General features: G+C 41.9%; 1 protein-coding gene across 1 annotated transcript; it reads left to right on the top strand.

Annotated features, from left to right (window-relative positions):
- The first annotated feature begins 13,657 nt into the window (after positions 1-13,657).
- Positions 13,658-21,819, top strand: muc3a (mucin 3A, cell surface associated). Its single transcript, XM_037759344.1, has 12 exons — positions 13,658-14,371; positions 14,484-14,599; positions 15,151-15,215; positions 15,358-15,403; positions 15,507-15,562; positions 16,441-16,562; positions 16,685-16,747; positions 17,193-17,364; positions 18,406-18,567; positions 19,622-19,710; positions 20,908-21,146; positions 21,404-21,819. Exons 1-12 carry the CDS (start codon positions 13,864-13,866, stop codon positions 21,452-21,454), a joined length of 1,689 nt encoding a protein of 562 aa, XP_037615272.1. The 5' UTR covers positions 13,658-13,863; the 3' UTR covers positions 21,455-21,819.
- Positions 21,820-23,287: the final 1,468 nt, after the last annotated feature.

Below are 23,287 nucleotides of genomic sequence, written 5' to 3'. Positions count from 1 at the left end.
TCAATCTGGAACAACTGACGTCACAACTGGACCAACTGAAGGCACTCCCACAACTGATCAATCAGATAAAACTGATGTAACAACTGAGCAAACTAGTGGCACATCCACAACTGATCAATCTGGAACAACTGAGGTCACAACTGAGTTCACAATTGGGCCAACTGAAGGCACCCCCACAACTGATCAATCTGGAACAACTGAGGTCACAACTGAGTTCACAACTGGGACAATTGAAAGCACATCCACGACTGATCAGACTGGTATAACTGAAGTAACAACTGGGCAAACTGGTGGCACGTCCACAACTGATCAATCTGGAACAACTGACGTCACAACTGGACCAACTGAAGGCACTCCCACAACTGATCAATCAGATAAAACTGTTATAACAACTGAGCAAACTAGTGGCACGTCAACCACTGATCAATCTGGAACAACTGAGGTCATAACTGAGTTCACAACTGGGCCAACTGAAAGCACCTCAACGACTGATCAGACTGGTATAACTGCAGTTACAACTGGGCAAACTGGTGGCACGTCCACAACTGATCAATCTGGAACAACTGACTTCTCAACTGGGCCAACTGAAGGCACCCCCACAACTGATCAATCAGATAAAACTGATAAAACAACTGAGCAAACTAGTGGCACACCCACAACTGATCAATCTGGAACAACTGAGGTCACAACTGAGTTCACAACTGGGACAATTGAAAGCACATCCACGACTGATCAGACTGGTATAACTGACGTAACAACTGGGCAAACTGGTGGCACGTCCACAACTGATCAATCTGGAACAACTGACGTCACAACTGGACCAACTGAAGGCACCCCCACAACTGATCAATCAGATAAAACTGATATAACAACTGAGCAAACTAGTGGCACACCCACAACTGATCAATCTGGAACAACTGAGGTCACAACTGAGTTCACAACTGGGCCAACTGAAAGCACCTCAACGACTGATCAGACTGGTATAACTGCAGTTACAACTGGGCAAACTGGTGGCACGTCCACAACTGTTCAATCTGAAACAACTGACGTCTCAACTGGGCCAACTGAAGGCACCCCCACAACTGATCAATCTGGAACAACTGACGTCACAACTGGGCCAACTGAAGGCACTCCCACAACTGATCAATCAGATAAAACTGATGTAACAACTGAGCAAACTAGTGGCACGTCAACCACTGATCAATCTGGAACAACTGAGGTCACAACTGAGTTCACAACTGGGCCAACCGAAAGCACCTCAACGACTGATCAGACTGGTATAACTGCAGTTACAACTGGGCAAACTGGTGGCACGTCCACAACTGATCAATCTGGCACAACTGACGTCTCAACTGGGCCAACTGAAGGCACCCCCACAACTGATCAATCAGATAAAACTGATATAACAACTGAGCAAACTAGTGGCACACCCACAACTGATCAATCTGGAACAACTGAGGTCACAACTGAGTTCACAACTGGGACAATTGAAAGCACATCCACAACTGATCAGACTGGTATAACTGAAGTAACAACACGGCAAACTGGTGGCACGTCCACAACTGATCAATCTGGAACAACTGACGTCACAACAGGGCCAACTGAAGGCACCTACACAACTGACCAATCTTATACAACACATGAATCATTCACAACTGAGTCAACTGATGCCTCTTTAACAACCGACCAAACTTATGCAACCGCTGCAATATTGACGACTGAGTCCACTGATCCCACAGCAACTTCTGACCAAACTGGCACGACCGAAATCGTATCAACTGAGTACACTGATGCATCTTCTTCCACTGACTACATCACAGCCACTGAATCAACTGTAACAAGTGAACCCACTGTTGGCACGTCCACAACTGATCAATCTGGAACAACTGACGTCACAACTGGACCAACTGAAGGCACTCCCACAACTGATCAATCAGATAAAACTGATGTAACAACTGAGCAAACTAGTGGCACATCCACAACTGATCAATCTGGAACAACTGAGGTCACAACTGAGTTCATAACTGGGCCAACTGAAGGCACCCCCACAACTGATCAATCTGGAACAACTGAGGTCACAACTGAGTTCACAACCGGGCCAACCGAAAGCACATCAACGACTGATCAGACTGGTATAACTGCAGTTACAACTGGGCAAACTGGTGGCACGTCCACAACTGATCAATCTGGAACAACTGACGTCACAACTGGGCCGACTGAAGGCACCCCCACAACTGATCAATCAGATAAAACTGATATAACAACTGATCAAACTAGTGGCACACCCACAACTGATCAATCTGGAACAACTGAGGTCACAACTGAGTTCACAACTGGGCCAACTGAAAGCACCTCAACGACTGATCAGACTGGTATAACTGCAGTTACAACTGGGCAAACTGGTGGCACGTCCACAACTGATCAATCTGAAACAACTGACGTCTCAACTGGGCCAACTGAAGGCACCCCCACAACTGATCAATCTGGAACAACTGACGTCACAACTGGGCCAACTGAAGGCACTCCCACAACTGATCAATCAGATAAAACTGATGTAACAACTGAGCAAACTAGTGGCACGTCAACCACTGATCAATCTGGAACAACTGAGGCCACAACTGAGTTCACAACTGGGCCAACCGGAAGCACCTCAACGACTGATCAGACTGGTATAACTGCAGTTACAACTGGGCAAACTGGTGGCACGTCCACAACTGATCAATCTGGAACCACTGACGTCTCAACTGGGCCAACTGAAGGCACCCCCACAACTGATCAATCAGATAAAACTGATATAACAACTGAGCAAACTAGTGGCACACCCACAACTGATCAATCTGGAACAACTGAGGTCACAACTGAGTTCACAACTGGGACAATTGAAAGCACATCCACGACTGATCAGACTGGTATAACTGAAGTAACAACTGGGCAAACTGGTGGCACGTCCACAACTGATCAATCTGGAACAACTGACGTCACAACTGGACCAACTGAAGGCACCCCCACAACTGATCAATCAGATAAAACTGATGTAACAACTGATCAATCTGGAACAACTGAGGTCACAACTGAGTTCACAACTGGGCCAACTGAAGGCACTCCCACAACTGATCAATCTGGAACAACTGAGGTCACAACGGAGTTCACAACCGGGCCAACCGAAAGCACATCAACGACTGATCAGACTGGTATAACTGCAGTTACAACTGGGCAAACTGGTGGCACGTCCACAATTGATCAATCTGGAACAACTGACGTCACAACTGGGCCGACTGAAGGCACCCCCACAACTGATCAATCAGATAAAACTGATATAACAACTGAGCAAACTAGTAGCACATCCACAACTGATCAATCTGGAACAACTGAGGTCACAACTGAGTTCACAACTGGGACAATTGAAAGCACATCCACGACTGATCAGACTGGTATAACTGAAGTAACAACTGGGCAAACTGGTGGCACATCTACAACTGATCAATCTGGAACAACTGAAGTCACAACTGGGCCAACTGAAAGCACCTCAACAGCTGATCAGACTGGTATAACAGACGTAACAACTGGGCAAACTGGTGGCCCATCCACAACTGATCAATCTGGAACAACTGACGTCACCACTGGGCCAACTGAAGGCACTCCCACAACTGATCAATCAGATAAAACTGATGTAACAACTGAGCAAACTAGTGGCACACCCACAACTGATCAATCTGGAACAACTGAGGTCACAACTGAGTTCACAACCGGGCCAACCGAAAGCACATCAATGACTGATCAGACTGGTATAACTGCAGTTACAACTGGGCAAACTGGTGGCACATCCACAACTGATCAATCTGGAACAACTGACGTCTCAACTGGGCCAACTGAAGACACCCCCACAACTGATCAATCAGATAAAACTGATAAAACAACTGAGCAAACTAGTGGCACACCCACAACTGATCAATCTGAACAACTGAGGTCACAACTGAGTACACAACTGGGACAATTGAAAGCACATCCACGACTGATCAGACTGGTATAACTGAAGTAACAACTGGGCAAACTGGTGGCACGTCCACAACTGATCAATCTGGAACAACTGACGTCACAACTGGACCAACTGAAGGCACTCCCACAACTGATCAATCAGATAAAACTGATGTAACAACTGAGCAAACTAGTGGCACATCCACAACTGATCAATCTGGAACAACTGAGGTCACAACTGAGTTCACAACTGGGCCAACTGAAGGCACCCCCACAACTGATCAATCTGGAACAACTGAGGTCACAACTGAGTTCACAACCGGGCCAACCGAAAGCACATCAACGACTGATCAGACTGGTATAACTGCAGTTACAACTGGGCAAACTGGTGGCACGTCCACAACTGATCAATCTGGAACAACTGACGTCACAACTGGGCCGACTGAAGGCACCCCCACAACTGATCAATCAGATAAAACTGATATAACAACTGAGCAAACTAGTGGCACACCCACAACTGATCAATCTGGAACAACTGAGGTCACAACTGAGTTCACAACTGGGCCAACTGAAAGCACCTCAACGACTGATCAGACTGGTATAACTGCAGTTACAACTGGGCAAACTGGTGGCACGTCCACAACTGATCAATCTGAAACAACTGACTTCTCAACTGGGCCAACTGAAGGCACCCCCACAACTGATCAATCTGGAACAACTGAGGTCACAACGGAGTTCACAACCGGGCCAACCGAAAGCACATCAACGACTGATCAGACTGGTATAACTGCAGTTACAACTGGGCAAACTGGTGGCACGTCCACAATTGATCAATCTGGAACAACTGACGTCACAACTGGGCCGACTGAAGGCACCCCCACAACTGATCAATCAGATAAAACTGATATAACAACTGAGCAAACTAGTAGCACATCCACAACTGATCAATCTGGAACAACTGAGGTCACAACTGAGTTCACAACTGGGACAATTGAAAGCACATCCACGACTGATCAGACTGGTATAACTGAAGTAACAACTGGGCAAACTAGTGGCACATCTACAACTGATCAATCTGGAACAACTGAAGTCACAACTGGGCCAACTGAAAGCACCTCAACAGCTGATCAGACTGGTATAACTGACGTAACAACTGGGCAAACTGGTGGCCCATCCACAACTGATCAATCTGGAACAACTGACGTCACCACTGGGCCAACTGAAGGCACTCCCACAACTGATCAATCAGATAAAACTGATGTAACAACTGAGCAAACTAGTGGCACGTCCACAACTGATCAATCAGGAACAACTGAGGTCACAACTGAGTTCACAACTGGGACAATTGAAAGCACATCCACGACTGATCAGACTGGTATAACTGAAGTAACAACTGGGCAAACTGGTGGCACGTCCACAACTGATCAATCTGGAACAACTGACGTTACAACTGGACCAACTGAAGGCACTCCCACAACTGATCAATCAGATAAAACTGATGTAACAACTGAGCAAACTAGTGGCACATCCACAACTGATCAATCTGGAACAACTGAGGTCACAACTGAGTTCACAACTGGGCCAACTGAAGGCACCCCCACAACTGATCAATCTGGAACAACTGAGGTCACAACTGAGTTCACAACTGGGACAATTGAAACCACATCCACGACTGATCAGACTGGTATAACTGAAGTAACAACTGGGCAAACTGGTGGTACGTCCACAACTGATCAATCTGGAACAACTGACGTCACAACAAGGCCAACTGAAGGCACCTACACAACTGACCAATCTTATACAACACATGAATCATTCACAACTGAGTCAACTGATGCCTCTTTAACAACCGACCAAACTTATGCAACCGCTGCAATATTGACGACTGAGTCCACTGATCCCACAGCAACTTCTGACCAAACTGGCACGACCGAAATCGTATCAACTGAGTACACTGATGCATCTTCTTCCACTGACTACATCACCGCCACTGAATCAACTGTAACAAGTGAACCCACTGTTGGCACGTCCACAACTGATCAATCTGGAACAACTGACGTCACAACTGGGCCAACTGAAGGCACCCCCACAACTGATCAATCAGATAAAACTGATGTAACAACTGAGCAAACTAGTGGCACATCCACAACTGATCAATCTGGAACAACTGAGGTCACAACTGAGTTCACAACTGGGCCAACTGAAGGCACCCCCACAACTGATCAATCTGGAACAACTGAGGTCACAACTGAGTTCACAACCGGGCCAATCGAAAGCACATCAACGACTGATCAGACTGGTATAACTGCAGTTACAACTGGGCAAACTGGTGGCACGTCCACAACTGATCAATCTGGAACAACTGACGTCACAACTGGGCCGACTGAAGGCACCCCCACAACTGATCAATCAGATAAAACTGATGTAACAACTGAGCAAACTAGTAGCACACCCACAACTGATCAATCTGGAACAACTGAGGTCACAACTGAGTTCACAACTGGGACAATTGAAAGCACATCCACGCCTGATCAGACTGGTATAACTGAAGTAACAACTGGGCAAACTGGTGGCACGTCTACAACTGATCAATCTGGAACAACTGAAGTCACAACTGGGCCAACTGAAAGCACCTCAACAGCTAATCAGACTGGTATAACTGACGTAACAACTGGGCAAACTGGTGGCCCATCCACAACTGATCAATCTGGAACAACTGACGTCACCACTGGGCCAACTGAAGGCACTCCCACAACTGATCAATCAGATAAAACTGATGTAACAACTGAGCAAACTAGTGGCACGTCCACAACTGATCAATCAGGAACAACTGAGGTCACAACTGAGTTCACAACTGGGACAATTGAAAGCACATCCACGACTGATCAGACTGGTATAACTGAAGTAACAACTGGGCAAACTGGTGGCACGTCCACAACTGATCAATCTGGAACAACTGACGTTACAACTGGACCAACTGAAGGCACTCCCACAACTGATCAATCAGATAAAACTGATGTAACAACTGAGCAAACTAGTGGCACATCCACAACTGATCAATCTGGAACAACTGAGGTCACAACTGAGTTCACAACTGGGCCAACTGAAGGCACCCCCACAACTGATCAATCTGGAACAACTGACGTCACAACTGGACCAACTGAAGGCACCCCCACAACTGATCAATCAGATAAAACTGATGTAACAACTGATCAATCTGGAACAACTGAGGTCACAACTGAGTTCACAACTGGGCCAACTGAAGGCACTCCCACAACTGATCAATCTGGAACAACTGAGGTCACAACGGAGTTCACAACCGGGCCAACCGAAAGCACATCAACGACTGATCAGACTGGTATAACTGCAGTTACAACTGGGCAAACTGGTGGCACGTCCACAATTGATCAATCTGGAACAACTGACGTCACAACTGGGCCGACTGAAGGCACCCCCACAACTGATCAATCAGATAAAACTGATATAACAACTGAGCAAACTAGTAGCACATCCACAACTGATCAATCTGGAACAACTGAGGTCACAACTGAGTTCACAACTGGGACAATTGAAAGCACATCCACGACTGATCAGACTGGTATAACTGAAGTAACAACTGGGCAAACTAGTGGCACATCTACAACTGATCAATCTGGAACAACTGAAGTCACAACTGGGCCAACTGAAAGCACCTCAACAGCTGATCAGACTGGTATAACTGACGTAACAACTGGGCAAACTGGTGGCCCATCCACAACTGATCAATCTGGAACAACTGACGTCACCACTGGGCCAACTGAAGGCACTCCCACAACTGATCAATCAGATAAAACTGATGTAACAACTGAGCAAACTAGTGGCACACCCACAACTGATCAATCTGGAACAACTGAGGTCACAACTGAGTTCACAACCGGGCCAACCGAAAGCACATCAACGACTGATCAGACTGGTATAACTGCAGTTACAACTGGGCAAACTGGTGGCACATCCACAACTGATCAATCTGGAACAACTGACGTCTCAACTGGGCCAACTGAAGGCACCCCCACAACTGATAAATCAGATAAAACTGATAAAACAACTGAGCAAACTAGTGGCACACCCACAACTGATCAATCTGAAACAACTGAGGTCACAACTGAGTACACAACTGGGACAATTGAAAGCACATCCACGACTGATCAGACTGGTATAACTGAAGTAACAACTGGGCAAACTGGTGGCACGTCCACAACTGATCAATCTGGAACAACTGACGTCACAACTGGACCAACTGAAGGCACTCCCACAACTGATCAATCAGATAAAACTGATGTAACAACTGAGCAAACTAGTGGCACATCCACAACTGATCAATCTGGAACAACTGAGGTCACAACTGAGTTCACAACTGGGCCAACTGAAGGCACCCCCACAACTGATCAATCTGGAACAACTGAGGTCACAACTGAGTTCACAACCGGGCCAACCGAAAGCACATCAACGACTGATCAGACTGGTATAACTGCAGTTACAACTGGGCAAACTGGTGGCACGTCCACAACTGATCAATCTGGAACAACTGACGTCACAACTGGGCCGACTGAAGGCACCCCCACAACTGATCAATCAGATAAAACTGATATAACAACTGAGCAAACTAGTGGCACACCCACAACTGATCAATCTGGAACAACTGAGGTCACAACTGAGTTCACAACTGGGCCAACTGAAAGCACCTCAACGACTGATCAGACTGGTATAACTGCAGTTACAACTGGGCAAACTGGTGGCACGTCCACAACTGATCAATCTGAAACAACTGACGTCTCAACTGGGCCAACTGAAGGCACCCCCACAACTGATCAATCTGGAACAACTGAGGTCACAACGGAGTTCACAACCGGGCCAACCGAAAGCACATCAACGACTGATCAGACTGGTATAACTGCAGTTACAACTGGGCAAACTGGTGGCACGTCCACAATTGATCAATCTGGAACAACTGACGTCACAACTGGGCCGACTGAAGGCACCCCCACAACTGATCAATCAGATAAAACTGATATAACAACTGAGCAAACTAGTAGCACATCCACAACTGATCAATCTGGAACAACTGAGGTCACAACTGAGTTCACAACTGGGACAATTGAAAGCACATCCACGACTGATCAGACTGGTATAACTGAAGTAACAACTGGGCAAACTAGTGGCACATCTACAACTGATCAATCTGGAACAACTGAAGTCACAACTGGGCCAACTGAAAGCACCTCAACAGCTGATCAGACTGGTATAACTGACGTAACAACTGGGCAAACTGGTGGCCCATCCACAACTGATCAATCTGGAACAACTGACGTCACCACTGGGCCAACTGAAGGCACTCCCACAACTGATCAATCAGATAAAACTGATGTAACAACTGAGCAAACTAGTGGCACGTCCACAACTGATCAATCTGGAACAACTGAGGTCACAACTGAGTTCACAACTGGGACAATTGAAAGCACATCCACGACTGATCAGACTGGTATAACTGAAGTAACAACACGGCAAACTGGTGGCACGTCCACAACTGATCAATCTGGAACAACTGACGTTACAACTGGACCAACTGAAGGCACTCCCACAACTGATCAATCAGATAAAACTGATGTAACAACTGAGCAAACTAGTGGCACATCCACAACTGATCAATCTGGAACAACTGAGGTCACAACTGAGTTCACAACTGGGCCAACTGAAGGCACCCCCACAACTGATCAATCTGGAACAACTGAGGTCACAACTGAGTTCACAACTGGGACAATTGAAACCACATCCACGACTGATCAGACTGGTATAACTGAAGTAACAACTGGGCAAACTGGTGGTACGTCCACAACTGATCAATCTGGAACAACTGACGTCACAACAAGGCCAACTGAAGGCACCTACACAACTGACCAATCTTATACAACACATGAATCATTCACAACTGAGTCAACTGCTGCCTCTTTAACAACCGACCAAACTTATCCAACCGCTGCAATATTGACGACTGAGTCCACTGATCCCACAGCAACTTCTGACCAAACTGGCACGACCGAAATCGTATCAACTGAGTACACTGATGCATCTTCTTCCACTGACTACATCACCGCCACTGAATCAACTGTAACAAGTGAACCCACTGTTGGCACGTCCACAACTGATCAATCTGGAACAACTGACGTCACAACTGGGCCAACTGAAGGCACCCCCACAACTGATCAATCAGATAAAACTGATGTAACAACTGAGCAAACTAGTGGCACATCCACAACTGATCAATCTGGAACAACTGAGGTCACAACTGAGTTCACAACTGGGCCAACTGAAGGCACCCCCACAACTGATCAATCTGGAACAACTGAGGTCACAACTGAGTTCACAACCGGGCCAATCGAAAGCACATCAACGACTGATCAGACTGGTATAACTGCAGTTACAACTGGGCAAACTGGTGGCACGTCCACAACTGATCAATCTGGAACAACTGACGTCACAACTGGGCCGACTGAAGGCACCCCCACAACTGATCAATCAGATAAAACTGATGTAACAACTGAGCAAACTAGTAGCACACCCACAACTGATCAATCTGGAACAACTGAGGTCACAACTGAGTTCACAACTGGGACAATTGAAAGCACATCCACGCCTGATCAGACTGGTATAACTGAAGTAACAACTGGGCAAACTGGTGGCACGTCTACAACTGATCAATCTGGAACAACTGAAGTCACAACTGGGCCAACTGAAAGCACCTCAACAGCTAATCAGACTGGTATAACTGACGTAACAACTGGGCAAACTGGTGGCCCATCCACAACTGATCAATCTGGAACAACTGACGTCACCACTGGGCCAACTGAAGGCACTCCCACAACTGATCAATCAGATAAAACTGATGTAACAACTGAGCAAACTAGTGGCACGTCCACAACTGATCAATCAGGAACAACTGAGGTCACAACTGAGTTCACAACTGGGACAATTGAAAGCACATCCACGACTGATCAGACTGGTATAACTGAAGTAACAACTGGGCAAACTGGTGGCACGTCCACAACTGATCAATCTGGAACAACTGACGTTACAACTGGACCAACTGAAGGCACTCCCACAACTGATCAATCAGATAAAACTGATGTAACAACTGAGCAAACTAGTGGCACATCCACAACTGATCAATCTGGAACAACTGAGGTCACAACTGAGTTCACAACTGGGCCAACTGAAGGCACCCCCACAACTGATCAATCTGGAACAACTGAGGTCACAACTGAGTTCACAACTGGGACAATTGAAACCACATCCACGACTGATCAGACTGGTATAACTGAAGTAACAACTGGGCAAACTGGTGGTACGTCCACAACTGATCAATCTGGAACAACTGACGTCACAACAGGGCCAACTGAAGGCACCTACACAACTGACCAATCTTATACAACACATGAATCATTCACAACTGAGTCAACTGCTGCCTCTTTAACAACCGACCAAACTTATCCAACCGCTGCAATATTGACGACTGAGTCCACTGATCCCACAGCAACTTCTGACCAAACTGGCACGACCGAAATCGTATCAACTGAGTACACTGATGCATCTTCTTCCACTGACTACATCACCGCCACTGAATCAACTGTAACAAGTGAACCCACTGTTGGCACGTCCACAACTGATCAATCTGGAACAACTGACGTCACAACTGGGCCAACTGAAGGCACCCCCACAACTGATCAATCAGATAAAACTGATGTAACAACTGAGCAAACTAGTGGCACATCCACAACTGATCAATCTGGAACAACTGAGGTCACAACTGAGTTCACAACTGGGCCAACTGAAGGCACCCCCACAACTGATCAATCTGGAACAACTGAGGTCACAACTGAGTTCACAACCGGGCCAATCGAAAGCACATCAACGACTGATCAGACTGGTATAACTGCAGTTACAACTGGGCAAACTGGTGGCACGTCCACAACTGATCAATCTGGAACAACTGACGTCACAACTGGGCCGACTGAAGGCACCCCCACAACTGATCAATCAGATAAAACTGATGTAACAACTGAGCAAACTAGTAGCACACCCACAACTGATCAATCTGGAACAACTGAGGTCACAACTGAGTTCACAACTGGGACAATTGAAAGCACATCCACGCCTGATCAGACTGGTATAACTGAAGTAACAACTGGGCAAACTGGTGGCACGTCTACAACTGATCAATCTGGAACAACTGAAGTCACAACTGGGCCAACTGAAAGCACCTCAACAGCTAATCAGACTGGTATAACTGACGTAACAACTGGGCAAACTGGTGGCCCATCCACAACTGATCAATCTGGAACAACTGACGTCACCATTGGGCCAACTGAAGGCACTTCCACAACTGATCAATCAGATAAAACTGATGTAACAACTGAGCAAACTAGTGGCACATCCACAACTGATCAATCTGGAACAACTGAGGTCACAACTGATTTCACAACCGGGCCAACCGAAAGCACATCAACGACTGATCAGACTGGTATAACTGCAGTTACAACTGGGCAAACTGGTGGCACATCCACAACTGATCAATCTGGAACAACTGACGTCACAACTGGGCCAACTGAAGGCACCCCCACAACTGATCAATCAGATAAAACTGATGTAACAACTGAGCAAACTAGTGGCACGTCCACAACTGATCAATCAGATAAAACTGAAGTAACAACTGAGCAAACTAGTGGCACGTCCACAACTGATCAATCAGATAAAACTGATGTAACAACTGAGCAAACTAGTGGCACATCCACAACTGATCAATCTGGAACAACTGAGGTCACAACTGAGTTCACAACCGGGCCAACCGAAAGCACATCAACGACTGATCAGACTGGTATAACTGCAGTTACAACTGGGCAAACTGGTGGCACATCCACAACTGATCAATCTGGAACAACTGACGTCACAACTGGGCCAACTGAAGGCACCCCCACAACTGATCAATCAGATAAAACTGATGTAACAACTGAGCAAACTAGTGGCACGTCCACAACTGATCAATCAGATAAAACTGAAGTAACAACTGAGCAAACTAGTGGCACGTCCACAACTGATCAATCAGATAAAACTGATGTAACAACTGAGCAAACTAGTGGCACGTCCACAACTGATCAATCAGATAAAACTGAAGTAACAACTAGGCAAACTGGTGGCACGTCCACAACTGATCAATCTGGAACAACTGACGTCACAACAGGGCCAACTGAAGGCCCCTACACAACTGACCAATCTTATACAACACATGAATCGTCTCCAACTGAGTCCACTGATGCCTCTTTAACAACCGTCCAAACTTATCCAACCGCTGCAATATTGACGACTGAGTCCACTGATCCCACAGCACCTTCTGACCAAACTGGCACGACCGAAATCGTATCAACTGAGTACACTGATGCATCTTCTTCCACTGACTACATCACAGCCACTGAATCAACTGTAACAAGTGAGCCCACTGATGGCACGTACACAACTGATCTATCTGATACAACTGAGGTCACAACTGGGCCAACTGAAAGGACCTCAACAGCTGATCAGACTGGTATAACTGACGTAACAACTGGGCAAACTGGTGGCACGTCCACATCTGATCAATCTGGAACAACTGAGGTCACAACTGAATTCACAACTGGGCCAACTGAAATCCCATCAACAACTGATCAGACTGGTATAACTAAAGTAACAACTGGGCAGACTGGCGGCACGTCCACAACTGATCAATCTGGAACAACTGAGTTCACAACTGGGCCAATTGACAGCACATCAACAACTGATCAGATTGGTATAACTGAAGTAACGACTGGGCAAACTGGTGGCATGTCCACAACTGATCATTCTGGAACAACTGAGTTCACAACTGGGCCAACTGAAAGCACCTCAACGACTGATCAAACTGGTATAACTGAAGTAACAACTGGGCAAACTGGTGGTACGTCCACAACTGATCAATCTGGAACAACTGAGGTCACAACTGAGTTCACAACTGGGCCAACTGAAAACACATCAACGACTGATCAGACTGGTATAACTGACGTAACAACTGGGCAAACTGGTGGCACGTCCACAACTGATCAATCTGATAAAACTGAGGTAACAACTGTGCAACCAACCACACTATCCACTAACCCACCCACTCAGTCACCAACTACAGCCCCAACTAAACCATCTACAAATCCAACTACTCGGTCAACCACTGAACCAGCATTTACCACACCAGAGCCATTACAATGTCAGAATGGAGGAACCTTCAATGGATACAACTGTTCATGTCTTAGTGGACTTAATGGAACTCTTTGCGAGTTGGTTGAAATTGATGTTGAACCAGGTAAATCAGATTGTTAACAAATCTAATCTTTGGTATTTTTAAAGTGTGTTTTAAACATCTCAAAAATGTTTTGCTCTTTCAATTTCAATTAAACATGTGTTTCTCTTTACAGTTACATTCAACAGAACGGTTTTGGTTAATTTGGTGATCAACAAGCTATATAATGTAAAATATGAGGATGAAACATCACTTGAATACAAAGAATTTGTTGGAAACTTCACCAACCAGGTGAGATACATGGATACAGCATGCTTTTTAAAGTAATGTGAACAGTGGAAGCTGTGTATTGTAAGTTTTTCTGAAAATAATATCTTCTCTCCAGCAAGCCTTTACTCAAAGTCCAAACTGAATTTTCAAGAAACATTGACCTCTCCCAATCCAGTGCACTGAGGTTATAGTTGATAGTGGTAGTTAATTTAATACCATGGTATAGATCAGGGGTCAGCAACATGCAGCTCTTTAGCTCCTCTCCAGTGGCTCCCTTTGGGATTTTAAAAATGGAAATGAATAACTGTTTTTTGTTTCCATTTTCTTTTTTTTTTATCATTGTTCTAGGTCTATGGTACGACGGTACGACGGAGTATTAGGGCCACATTGAGGAAAAAAAATAAATCTGAGATTTCGAGAATAAAGTTGTAATATTACGAGAATAAAGTCATAATATTATAAAGTAGTAATTTTAAGTGTTATTTTTTTTTTTTATATTATCACTTTTTTCTCGTAAAGTTATGACTTTATTCTCGTTACATTGTGTACTTTATTTTGCCATTTTTTTTCAGATGGAGAAATATTACCAGGCAAAGAAGATAGCAAACTTAAAAGAAGTGGTTGTAATTAATGTCAGGTAATGTACTTAGTATTTTTGGAAACCAAATATTTAACATTGAAGTCATCTCAAAGACATATATTTGACTTTGTTTGTACATGCATTTAACATAATGCTGGTTTAAGTTCTTTTTCTGAAGAAAGTTGTTCTTTTCTCTTAGCCGTGGAGGCCCTTTGGTCAGATCCTCAAATAACACTGTGGATGAGGTAAAGCAATTCAAACACGTTTCCAGTAGGGCATAGAGTCATATATAAGAGATAACAACTGGTCGTTAATTTCTTTATCTTTATTTCTTTATCTTTATTTTAGGTGCGATTATGGGATAAAGCCATGGCTATCTTCAGTACCACACCGAGGGCAGACAGGTAATTATAGAAGAGTGAACATTACAAATTTTTCTTTTGCAACATAAAATAATTTAAAATATATCCAATGAATACCAGTTAGGTGCATTAAAGCTGCACCGGACAGCTGTATCATGGCAGAAACACATATATGTGTCGAAAATTAGGTCCTGAATACCCAGTTAAGTAACTTTTCACTTGCACCCTGACTTTTAAAGGGACTGTTTGTAAGAATCAGAAATTGCTTGTTAACAGCGACACCTGTTGCCGTCAAGTCAACAAAAGTCAGCGTCCTGTTGGTCGCGCTTGTGCTCGCTCTACATAGACATGAACAAGCATCGCTCAAAACAGTGAGGCGACACACGTCAGCTAAAAGCACAATATCACTCTATATTTCAGCTGCTTGGCAGTAATGTTAGCTGACCAGACGAAGGTCTCTCCATGAATCAATGCTGATCCTAGTGTTGGCTTTTCCTGCCTCAGCCTCCCGACCGCGGCCGGAGGGAACAGGGGAGACAAGACAAGACACAAGACACAAGACACGGGAAACCTCTGTTGGTCTGGAGGAGCTGCAGCATTTATTTCTCCACAAACGTCCACTGTACATTCACTAGATATACTCAGAGCTAAACTAACTCTTCTGCAGTGTGTCGTGTGTGCACATGCAAGTGAGAGTGGAGCGAAAGAGCGAGAGCGAGCGCACATGGGACACCGACCCGGATTGATACGTGTAAGAAGTTACAAACAGTCCCTTTAAAGGAGTAATTTAACCCAAGAAGTTTAACAATCTCCCCAAAATATAATCTTTTGAATTGGGAAATCTTTACAATTTTCAGAACTGCTCTTGAGAGCGTCTTACTGAAACTGACATGTTGTGTATGAAATTCTTTCTGCCTCAGTGTTAACGTCACACATGATGTAGTTCTGGTGATTCCAAATAACGCTAGTGCCGAACAACTATATAACGAAGATGTCGGACAAATTAAGGAAGCTGTTGACGGCCTTGTTGGCTGCACGGGAGGTAAGACGGAAAACCCATAATCATATATATACACAGTTAGCAAAACATAAAATGTTGACAGCACATAGCATACTGTGTACCATATAATTGCAAAGTCATTTTTTCTCTTCTTGAATTTTCAGAATGTCCTAATTTCAACGCCACCGCTCCGCCCATCGTGACTACAACGGAGGCTGATTTGGGATGTCAGTATTACCACGACACGTGTGTGTGTGTGTGTGTGTGTATTGATGTGTGTTTAAAGTATGCAATTAGTATACATTTTGGCAAAAAGCATAACATTTACATTTTTTAAAGGCGCATTTTGTTTGTTCAGGATTTCATAGAGAGCCTAAGTCCCGCAACTTCCGGTGGACCCCATGGAACTCATGGGGTCCACCGGAAGGGGCGGGACTTAGGCTCTCTATTTATGTTTAGGTTTTTGTTTATATTTAGCTTCATCGTGTGTCATAAAATTCATATTGCGTTACATTATTCTGAGATGCTACTTGGCTGACCAGTTTTTTAATAACGACCTTTTGAGATGTACCACTGAGTGTATGTTTATGAATGTCAAAACTGGAATTAACTGTATACTTCTTTAACTCTTCATGTCTTTGTTTGTCTTCCTTTTCTCCCATCATGCACCAGCGGTCTGTGAACAGTTTGTTAAGGATCCAGATGTTTATAAATACTACGAGCTGGTGCATATTGATGGAACGATGACATGTGTGACTGTATGCCACAGTCGACATTCAGATCATAAAAGATGCTACAACAGGGGAATCTGCAGAGTGTACAAAGCCTCTGGACCTCTTTGCATGTAAGTTGACTATATGCTTGTCCTACTGCAGTGCTTCTGGTGAACATAGTTTCTGGTTGATATTCTTGCTAAAATCTCTGTGACGCTTTAGATAACCGCCCGCAACATAATAAATGTAGCCATTAATTTATTACATACAGAATACAGAAATAAATAATTTTGGGGAAATAATTAAGGGGTGAAAAACAAAGGGAAAAATCATACAGAAACAAATTAATAAATAAATACATAAATATATAAATAAATACAAACATTTAGAAATAAATAAATAAAAACATGTATGCAAAAATAAATAAATACATTTAAAAATTAATAAAAATAAATACATGAATAAATAAATAAAAGGGAAAACTAAACAGAAGAGTAAATAAATAAGGGAATTAATTCAAAGATAAAAATAAAATAAATATAAAATAAATAAAAAACTAATACGAAAATAAATAATTTTTTTAATAAATTTAAAAAATACAAATAAATACATGCATAAATAAAAGGGAGAATTAAACAGAACAGTAAATAAATAAATAAGGTAATTAATACAAAGATAAATAAATAAAAAAACAAATTAAAACAGAAATATCAATTTATGTAGCATTTTATCAATAATTAATGGCTACATTTGTTTTTTAATATTATTTTTACTACATTTAATAACATATTTATTTATTTAGAGAGTCATTTATTTATTTATTCATTTATTTTGGCTGGTTCCGTCCTCCATAACAGCATAATTCTTCCTAATTTAAAGTGCAAACAAAAGCACGCGAGAGCAAAAGACAAACATCAGAGTTGCTGTAACATTATACACTTGAAGTTTAAATTAGCCTCACAACTGAAATGTTGCCTTTTTTTGCCTATTTAGCCTGTTCTACATCATTAATTCCTGATTTATTTGTCATAAGATCCAGCTTAATTTCAGTGCCGTGTTCTATGGATCCATGAGAGGTTTAAGTGTAATGATAGTTATTTAAAGAACTGCTGCTTCTTCTTGCCAACTCATAGTTTAACTGTAGTTTAACTTTGTTCTTCCTCCTGTTGCAGGTGTCACAACAAGGATACGACGTGGTACTTGAACGATGACTGTAGCTTCCCTATACACAGGATAGCTTTCTATGCAGGGTTGAGTGGGACGCTGGCTTGTCTGTTGGTGACAGTGGGAGTCTTGATTGCATTCATACTGAGGAACAAACAAAGGCAAAAGAGGTAAGCTGTATGCTGATATTGCTGGCTGTTAGTTAAACTGAACTTTAGTTAAAGGTCCCATATCGTGCTCATTTTCAGGTTCATACTTGTATTTTGTGTTTCTACTAGAACATGTTTACATGCTGTAATGTTAAAAAAAAACTGTATTTTCCTCATACTGTCTGCTTGAATATACCTGTATTCATGCTCTGTCTGAAACGCTCCGTTTTAGTGCATTTCAACGGAATTGCAACGGAATTGCAACGGAATTGCAACGGAATTGCAACAGAATTGCGTTGCTAGGCAACAGCTGGGGTCCATGTTTACTTAATGTCAGCTGATGTTATTCACATACACTGCAACAGGAAATAAACTGGGACACATTTAGAATGTTTATGTTTAAAACCGCGTAATGGTCTAAATATTGTATATTTGTGACATCACAAATGGACAGAAATCCTAACGGCTTGTTTCAAACGCACAATTTCTGAATACGGGCTGTGTGTATTTCTCCGTATATTGAGCGTTTTGATAGTTTAACAGTATTTATATAGCACTTAAACCTGCTTTATAATATAAAAGACATGAAAAAATCTCACTTTTTACAATATGGGACCTTTAAAGATAAAGCCAATTTTTAAAAAGCATTTTAAATACACAATTGTTTATGTTTATTGATCATCACTAGACAAGAATGTGATAATGGACAATTTTGCTAAATCAATGCCAAGTTTAGGGAAAGATTATGGTTGTGGCAAAATATTTAATATTTTTTAATACTGACTGTCATAAGATAACTTGAGACTTTTGTTCATTTAGAATTACATCAAGCTTACTAATAAAACACTTTTTGAAGGTATATCTACTTAGGTTTTCTATTCTATCTTCATACTCTATATCATGAATTTATTTTGATCATTATTTCATCATGATATATATCATATACTGTATATATATAATATCATGAGCCGAGCAAGGTTTATCATGTTTGGAATAAATTAAACTTTGCCTTCTAACGCCACAAGATAAATGTTATTAAAGCTGATATGATAAGCCTGCTCTGCTGTGTCTGCAGGAGTTGGGACATTAAAGACCAGCAGTGGACCCAGTGGCTGGATGAGGACTTTGAGTGGCCCAGATCCGACACTGACGTTGACAACGATGGTAAAATATTTATTACACACACACACACACATGCACACACACACCAGTTTCTTCTTGTGTTCTGGGTGCAGCAGTGTCACAATTGTGTATTTCTTTCCTGATGTGAAGCCTACAGTCTTTGTGATTTAGTTATAGCATATACTGTCCAAGTAAAGCAATGTTTCATAATTAGCAAACTCAAAAATACGACCCTTTCAAGCCCCCTAAGACCGAGCTCAAGATTTGAATATAGTTCATGCTCCAGTGCATGCTCCACATCACATATCATCTTTAACAGTTTATTTACAATATATATTCTCATAAAGTTATGACTTTATTCTCCTTATATAGCAACTTTTTTTCTCATTAACTTAGGACTTTGTTATCGTAATATTACAACTTTTTTTCCTCGTAAAATTATGAAATTATTCACGTAATGTTACGACTTTTTTTCTCGTTAATTTATGACTTTATTCTCGTAATATTACGACTTTTTATCTCGTAAAGTTATGACTTTATTCTCGTAATATAGCAACTTTTTTTCTCGTTAAGTTATGAAATTATTCACGTATGTTACGACTTTTTTTCTCATGAAGTTGTGATTTTATTCTCGTAATATTACGACTTTTTTTCTCGTTAAGTTATGACTTTATTCTCGTAATATTACAATTTTTTTTTCTCGTAAAATGATGAAATTATTCACGTAATGTTACGACTTTTTTTCTCATAAAGTTGTGACTTTATTCTTGTAATATTACGACTTTTTTTCTCGTTAAGTTATGACTTTATTCTCGTAATATAGCAACTTTTTTTTCTCGTTAAGTTATGAAATTATTCACGTATGTTACGACTTTTTTTCTCATGAAGTTGTGACTTTATTCTCGTAATATTACGACTTTTTTTTCTCGTTAACTTATGACTTTATTCTCGTAATATTACGACTTTTTTTCTCGTAAAGTTATGACTTTATTCTCATAATATTATGACTTTATTCTAGTAATCTCAGATGGTTGTTTTGCGGCTCCACACAGATTTTTTTATTTTTTTCATTTGCCTAAAATGTCTCTTTTGATAGTAAAGTTTGCTGACCCCTGGGCTAGGGCATAGGAGGTTAATCTGCTTTATACATCTGTGTGATGGCCAATCATATAGGCGTAAAATGACATTTAGTTTTTTATGTGATTGTCCAATAACGTCTTACTGTTGTGCTTCCTTTAGGAGATATCAACAACCCGGTTTTCACATACGAAGAATCAGCCACCTACGGTGTAAGCGAATACAGACGACCTGTATCTGGAACGTCTTCGGATACTGACGACGGACGGTCGAGCTCATCAGACACACCGTACAGGCATACTACTCTGACTACTAATACTCTCTCGTTTTCTAATGTCGGACAGCCACAATCTGCCAGCCCATCTCAACCTCAGAGAGACTTGTCATCATCCACCCAACCGGTCAGTGCACATCTACAGAAAATCAAAAGATAGTCTTATTCCTTTATGGATGTAACTTTACTCTCATTTATTGACTTAGTAGTATCTGTAGTAGTATCTGTAGTAGTAGTATCTGTTGTAGTAGTATCTGTAGTAGTAGTATCTGTAGTAGTATCTGTTGTAGTAGTATCTGTAGTAGTATCTGTTGTATTAGTATCTGTAGTAGTAGTATCTGTAGTAGTATCTGTAGTAGTATATTTCTCTCTGTCTGTCCACAGATGACGACCAGCAGGCCTGAGATCAAGATAACCTGGCACTCATCATGTTAACCTCATTAAGGACTAAGAAGTCTCAACTCTCCTGCTGACGTTGCCTCTCACTCTGGCATCTTTTTGCTGCTGTCTGTAATATAATATAAAAGTATTTACTGTATACCTGCTTTATATATTTATATGTTTTGTAAAATGGCAACAGGGTAAGTGTTAGCAATCAAAATGCAATACATATATTTATTACTCCGTGATTATAGTTGTTGTTTTAATGTCAGGCTAATGCTCAGACTGGCAGTAGTAACAGGAAGAATAGTACTGTCATATATCATATGAAACTAGAAAACCTAACGAATTCATCGGTACCAACCATGTCATACTAGCTTGTCGAGAAGAGGGTTAAATAACGCTCCAAATCTACGCTAAATTTTGTCGAGGAAAAACTTGACCTCTGACCTCCAGATATGTTTTAATTGATTGACAGCCCTAATAAAAACACTGGGACGCTGCACTACTATCTACTGAACGAGGGCTTAGTTTTATTTAGGATATGATTTTTTGCACTATCAATATTGTTTTGTCCTTTCATGCATTATGTTAATAAAAAGTTCCTGGACTGAAAAGGTAATTTGTTCTTGCCTGGTTAAAGGAACCATGTGTTACATTTTTGGGGATCTATTAGCAGAAATGGAATATAATAATAAGGTCAAGAGGTCTTAAACATTAAAGACTATCTCAGGGGTCAGCGACATGTGTCTCTTTAGCTCCTCTCCAGTGGCTCCTTGTAGAACTGTTTTTCGTTTACATTTTCATTTTTATTTATCATAGTTGTAGGTCTATGGAACGACGGTACGACGGTGTATTAGGGCCACATTGAGGAAAAAAAATAAATCTGAGATTTCGAGAATAAAGTCTAACTTTATTCTCGAAACATTACAACTTTTTTTCTCATAAAGTTGTGACTTTATTCTTGTATATTACGACTTTTTTCTGGTTGAGTTATGACTTTATTCTCGCAATATTAAGATTTTTTTTCTCATAAAGTTATGACTTTATTCCCGTAATATTACGACTTTTTTCTCCTCAAGTTATAACTTTATTCTCATAATGTTAAGACTTTTTTTCTTGTAATATTACGACTTTATTCTGTAAATCTCAGATGTTTTTTCCCTCAATGTGGCCCTAATACTCCGTCGTAGATTTGCTCTTTATCCCTCACTGTATTAGACTTATATACTATATACTTTGACTATAAACTGTGTTACCTTCATCACAATGATCAAATGTTTTGTGGCTCCAGACAGATTTTTTTATTTAGGTTGCTGACCCCCGGACTATCTGAACAGTGAGAGATGAGAACATATATAGTGTGTACTGTCAGTGTGACGCCACTGAGGGTCACTGTAGTCTTGTTTCAATAGACAGACTCAATAAATAAATAAATAAATAAATAAATAGATAGATAGATAGATAGATAGATAAATAGATAAATAAATAATACACATAAATAAATGTGGAAAAGTACCGACAGTAAATGTTGTGTTACGTCCAGCCTCACACAGTGCCTCAGTATAAAGGTATTGAGGATGTTTCCATTGTGAATTGTTGTAAAGATGCACTCAGTGAGCCTTGCAGCCACAGATGCTGTTCGTCCACATGGCTGAAGAACGATAATAAAGAGACTCTGAAACACTTTGAATGAAGAGGGGAGAAAAAAAGCAGCACATTTTCTCTATGGTGGTTTCAATGGGTGCTAAAAAATGCAACATTTATTTTAATACCACCATATATACTCAAGATATGCAAATGAAAATGGGTTCTATGGATACCGACAAATCTCCCTTTACAGACATGCAGTATAAATGTGTTGTTTTCTCCTGTTCTAAAATGATG

Source organism: Sebastes umbrosus, chromosome 22 (genome assembly GCF_015220745.1).
Source record: "Sebastes umbrosus isolate fSebUmb1 chromosome 22, fSebUmb1.pri, whole genome shotgun sequence".
Taxonomy (NCBI): Eukaryota; Metazoa; Chordata; class Actinopteri; order Perciformes; family Sebastidae; genus Sebastes; species Sebastes umbrosus.
This window is presented reverse-complemented; position numbering and strand designations above follow the sequence as displayed.

Excerpts from the sequence above, each read along its gene's own strand:
- muc3a (XM_037759344.1), top strand. The coding sequence starts at position 13,864 with ATGTCCACAACTGATCATTCTGGAACAACTGAGTTCACAACTGGGCCA. Across the intron at positions 15,563-16,440 it reads ACCACACCGAGGGCAGACAG|TGTTAACGTCACACATGATG; the intron begins GTAATTATAGAA and ends TTTCTGCCTCAG. Across the intron at positions 19,711-20,907 it reads CACTGACGTTGACAACGATG|GAGATATCAACAACCCGGTT; the intron begins GTAAAATATTTA and ends TGCTTCCTTTAG.